Genomic DNA, 4718 nt, shown 5'->3' on the forward strand with positions numbered 1-4718 from the left:
ATACTTGCTGGAATAAATTAAGGACCAAGGACGACAGCAGCATCTAAAATAAATAAATAAATAAATTCTTTAAATGTTTTTCCTATCTAAGTGAGTTTCTTCTGAATCAGGACACGAATAATTGAGAGGAGAAAGAGGAAAAGAAAACAATGGTAATAATAGTATATGAAAAAACAGACATTAACTTTATACAAATGTTTTATCTTTGGAAAAGAATGAAGGTGTAATATATTCAACAAATTATTAACAGTTACTAACATGGTTTAAAACAAAGAAATAACTCCTATTAAGATCTCACACAAATGCCTATAAACTTACAATTAAAAATAGTTGGAATGGAAATTATTTGCTCATTATTTTATGTATTTTTACAGGTGGTGAAAAAAATGAAATGAACCAGCATGTGGACATTACTCCAGCTGATCTACGTTAGGTCAGTTGTAGTCATGTTCACTTAAACATGCAGCCAGCTGGAGCAGCTTCCTGTCTTCAGCCGCCGGATGGTCATCCTCCTCTGGGTCCACCTCCTCATCCTCCACGTCTAGCTGGTTCCCTGCCTCTATACTAATATTGTGGAGGATGCAGCAGGCGGCGATTACTTTTGGGGCAAACGTCGGGCAGACCTCCAACGCCCCTAAGAAGATGGAATGCCACCGTGTCTTCAGAGCACCAAAGGCACGCTCAATGATGTTAGTCAGCCTTGGCGTGGTGTCTGTTGTAGCGTGCCTCCACTAGACCTGTACCAAATATAAAATTAACTTGTAATTTAGGTAATATGCTGATATGTCTTAATCTTCTATCCAATTTATATAATCTATGTATCAATTGTGTGTCATTGTTGGCTCTATTTAACACTAGAAGACCCAGGGAATTTCATTTCTCTTGCCAGCCCCCCTCCCCTCTTCAAGTTTGTGTATTCACTCTACCTTGCTAACTGTGACTCTTGTAATGCAAATAACCTGTGATAAGACCAGCCCTTCTACAAGAGACTGGAGAAAGGCTGAAACAAACTGGGATCAGAACAGGACCATGTTCCAAGAACTTTTCATTACCTGGCCCGGCAACATCAGACCTTTTTTGCAGGAATATATTGATAAGTCATATCTAAATCTTTTATTTAGGCAAACCTATTGAACAACCAGATATCATACGGGTCCTAGTTCCTGAGCTGAGAAAAGGTCATAACCATGCTTTTCCAACAAGGCAAGGCAGAGCCTATTTCTATTGTCCATTCACCAACAGACTCATGTATATTGCAAAGCTCACTATATGAAAGAAAGAATAATTGTATTTTGTCTTGTCTCGCGTTTTTATGTCATTCAAAATTTAATCTTAGAGAATGACAAACAGTATGCCTTTAGTATTGGAGTAACATTTATGTCACACAAGGAACAGCCATAGTCCCCCCACCCCCCACTCCTCAACAGAGAGGCTTCAACTAAAACCAAAACTGAAGGGGGTGGAATGGTTCTGAGAGTTGTGAAGTACTGTTGGGGGGGACTGGAGCCAAATACCACCCTAAACAGCTCAGTTTTGAAAAACAACAGAAGGTATAACTTCAGAAAGTTTTTTTTTAATTTCAGATAAAGAAAAGCAGTCTACATATGGATAAAGCACTAAATATAAAGTGGAAAAATGTAAAATACAATTGTGCCATCTAGCAGTTTCCACATTCCTATGGTGAGCCTTTCCTACATTTGCCACAGGTAAACTGCCTTTACATTGATTTGCAAATGGCGTTCACTCCACCAGAGGAGAGCCGTTAACACCTTTGGGGGGATACTGGATACAAACTAGGTGCAGACTAAAGTCTGCACTTTGGGACTTTGATTGGACAAGAAGGTAAGAGATCTTACTGGCAAGCTGTTTCCCTATAGGATGCACCGCAGGCCAGCCAGTAGAGGGTCACCAGCACCTCTATCTCCTGTGGCCATCCATGAACCTTCTGGATGGGCAGCAGCTGAAGGAGGAGGATGATGATGGACCTGTTTAGCCTGAAGGCTGGTTTCAGGTAACCTGACAACAGCCAGATGTATGTCTCGCTCCGCCTAGCTCCACTCACATACATCTGGGACACCGCTCATTGAAAGTGATTTTCCCAACCAAATTTATGGTCTGGCCAATCAGGACGCAGGGCGGGTGTTTCCTGGATGTGACGTAGCGGAGAAGCGACCGAGAGATTCAAACAACAATGGCGGCTCGCATCGAGGAAGCAAGCGTTAGCATTGATGCTGCTATTTCTTCTGTGTTGTCCAATCTATCTGATTATTGTTTCATTAAAAGAACATCAGAGAACGGCTCTGAAGGCTTTTGTTGGTGGAAACGATGTTTTCGCCCTTCTCCCGACCGGATTGGGCAAGAGCTTGATTTACCAAATGGCTCCTCTGGTAGTTAAGGAAATGGGACTACTGCAGCACCCCATCGTTATCATCGTGTCCCCACTAAATGCTCTCATAGAGGATCAGATCAGAGAGGCTGGAAAATTGGGTGTTACAGGTATGCAGCTCGGAGGAATAAACGAAAACGACGTTTACCTGATGGACGTTGCCAACTGGTATTTGGAAGTCCCGAGTCGTGGCTCAATGAGAAATGGAGGAGCATGCTTGCTTCAGAGGTGTACCAGAATAATTTAGTGGGGATCGCAGTCGATGAGGTTCACGTCACGTATAAATGGTAAGTTAAAAAATCCTACTGTTGTCACTGAACAACCTATTATATGTGTGATGTATCTATGTCTCTAAGCTACTTGGAGTCTTAATTTCCCCTATAGATAAATAAAGCTTATATCTATCTATCTGTCTGTCTGTCTGTCTATCAGGGGCGAAGCTGGCAAAGGGAGTCCAGCCTTCAGAGAGAGCTTTGCCCGGCTGGGAGAACTCAGATCAATTGTTAAAGAAGGTGAGTTAATCCTGTAGGCCTACACTGCAAAAAGAGAACTATAAATAATTTAAAAAAATATTAAAATTAGTGTATTTGTCCTTGATTTAATCAGGTAAATAAGATGATTTGCCAATGGAATAAAATTTTGGCACTTAAAATAGGAACAATTCATCTTAATCATCTTATTTCAAGTGCAGGATGTCTAATTATCTTATTTTAAGGGTACAAAATACTCATTCCATTGGCAGATAATCTTATTTACCTGCTCAAGTCAAGGATAAATAATCTAACTTTAAGAACATTTTAATTATTTTTAGATCCGTTTTTGCAGTGTAAATCTGTAAAAATATTGTTATGAGGGGCCAAGCAGTGTGGCTGCCTAGGTTGTCGTTGTCCCCCCTTTTCATATAATGCATGTGTTGTCTTTCAGGCACACCTGTCATGGCTTTGACAGCATCTGCTGATATTGTCAACAGAGGCCGGGTGACCAAGCTACTGAACATGGAGAAGGCAACTCATATGACGGTTAGCCCAAACAGAAGCAACATCAGGCTTGGGCTGAAGCATGTTCCTAGTCATGACCTGGACTGCATGGATTGGGTGGTGACGGAGGTCAGAGAGAAGAGACTGTTGATGTCGCCTATCATTATTTACTGCAGATCACTCAAGGCAGTTGGAAGTGTGTTCTGCCGTCTCAAAGCTAAACTTGGAGAAGATGCATGGGTGAACAGAGATCCAGAGCATAAGGCTGAAAACATGCTGATAGGAATGTTCCACAGCAAGACACTGCCACAGTACAAACAGAGAGTGCTGGCATCCTTTACGGGTGAGGGTAGCTGCAGGGTTGTTGTTGCTACAACTGCGCTGGGGATGGGCCCCAATTTTCCTAATATCTCACATGTTGTCATGTACGGGGCACCAGAGGATGTGGAAGACATTGTGCAACAGGTTGGGCGGGCTGGGAGAAACTCCTTACCTTCACATGCAGTTTTGTATGATATACAAGCATCACCAAGGGTTGATAAAACAGTGAAAGCATTGATTCATGCAGGGACACAGGGCTGTTTTAGAAAAGCCCTCTTTAGTCACTTTGAAGAGCACACCACAAGCTTGGAGCCGGGTCATCTCTGTTGCACCTACTGCCACTCGATGTGTTCATGTTCATCAGGTGTTTGTGTAGAGCCTACTCCAAAACATGAATCTGTAGAACCAAATGTGAGTACTACTCCACTTAGATCTAGAGAGGTGACTGAGGAAGACAAGACTGTGATCCGGGCCTGCTTACAGCAGTACAGGCGCACTTTAGTCCCAGACATGCCACTCATCACAAACAAGACTCTCTGTACTGGGTTTGGCACTGAACTTATCGAAGCAGCAGTCGAGCACAGTCCCTATATCTTTGACTTGGTTTATATTACAAACCACCTTCCAGTATTTACAGTACGGCATGCAAGCGAAATTCTCCTAGTGATCAGTGAGGTTTTCGGGGATTTCGAATACACAGAGCCTACTTTACCTGAAGAGAGCTTCACAGAGCCTGACATTGATTTCACAGGTTATAAAGATTGAGCAAGATGAGGACTTTGAAATTGAAACACAACACAGTAGTGGTTCAGAGTCAAACTAGCACCCCTCAGCAGCAGGCTAGTAGATGCTATTGTACTAATGTCCTTGAATGACTGTCACTGCAAACAATGTAAATAATTTTGTATACAAGTAACAGTAAAAAATGCAAATAAAAGATATATTTTGCTGAAAACCTGCTTTATATTTTCAACTTGAAATGCCATGTTTGAAATAATGATGCTAGACATGATGTTGACAGAATTTACTGTTTA

General features: G+C 41.8%; 1 protein-coding gene across 1 annotated transcript; it reads left to right on the top strand.

The window, feature by feature from the left end:
- Positions 1-2599: 2599 nt before the first annotated feature.
- LOC118556979 (putative ATP-dependent DNA helicase Q1) lies at positions 2600-4449 on the top strand. The gene is made up of 3 exons (XM_036125760.1): positions 2600-2673; positions 2819-2898; positions 3311-4449. Exons 1-3 carry the CDS (start codon positions 2600-2602, stop codon positions 4447-4449), a joined length of 1293 nt encoding a protein of 430 aa, XP_035981653.1.
- The last annotated feature ends 269 nt before the right edge of the window (positions 4450-4718 follow it).

This window comes from Fundulus heteroclitus, chromosome 21, assembly GCF_011125445.2.
Source record: "Fundulus heteroclitus isolate FHET01 chromosome 21, MU-UCD_Fhet_4.1, whole genome shotgun sequence".
Lineage (NCBI taxonomy): Eukaryota > Metazoa > Chordata > Actinopteri > Cyprinodontiformes > Fundulidae > Fundulus > Fundulus heteroclitus.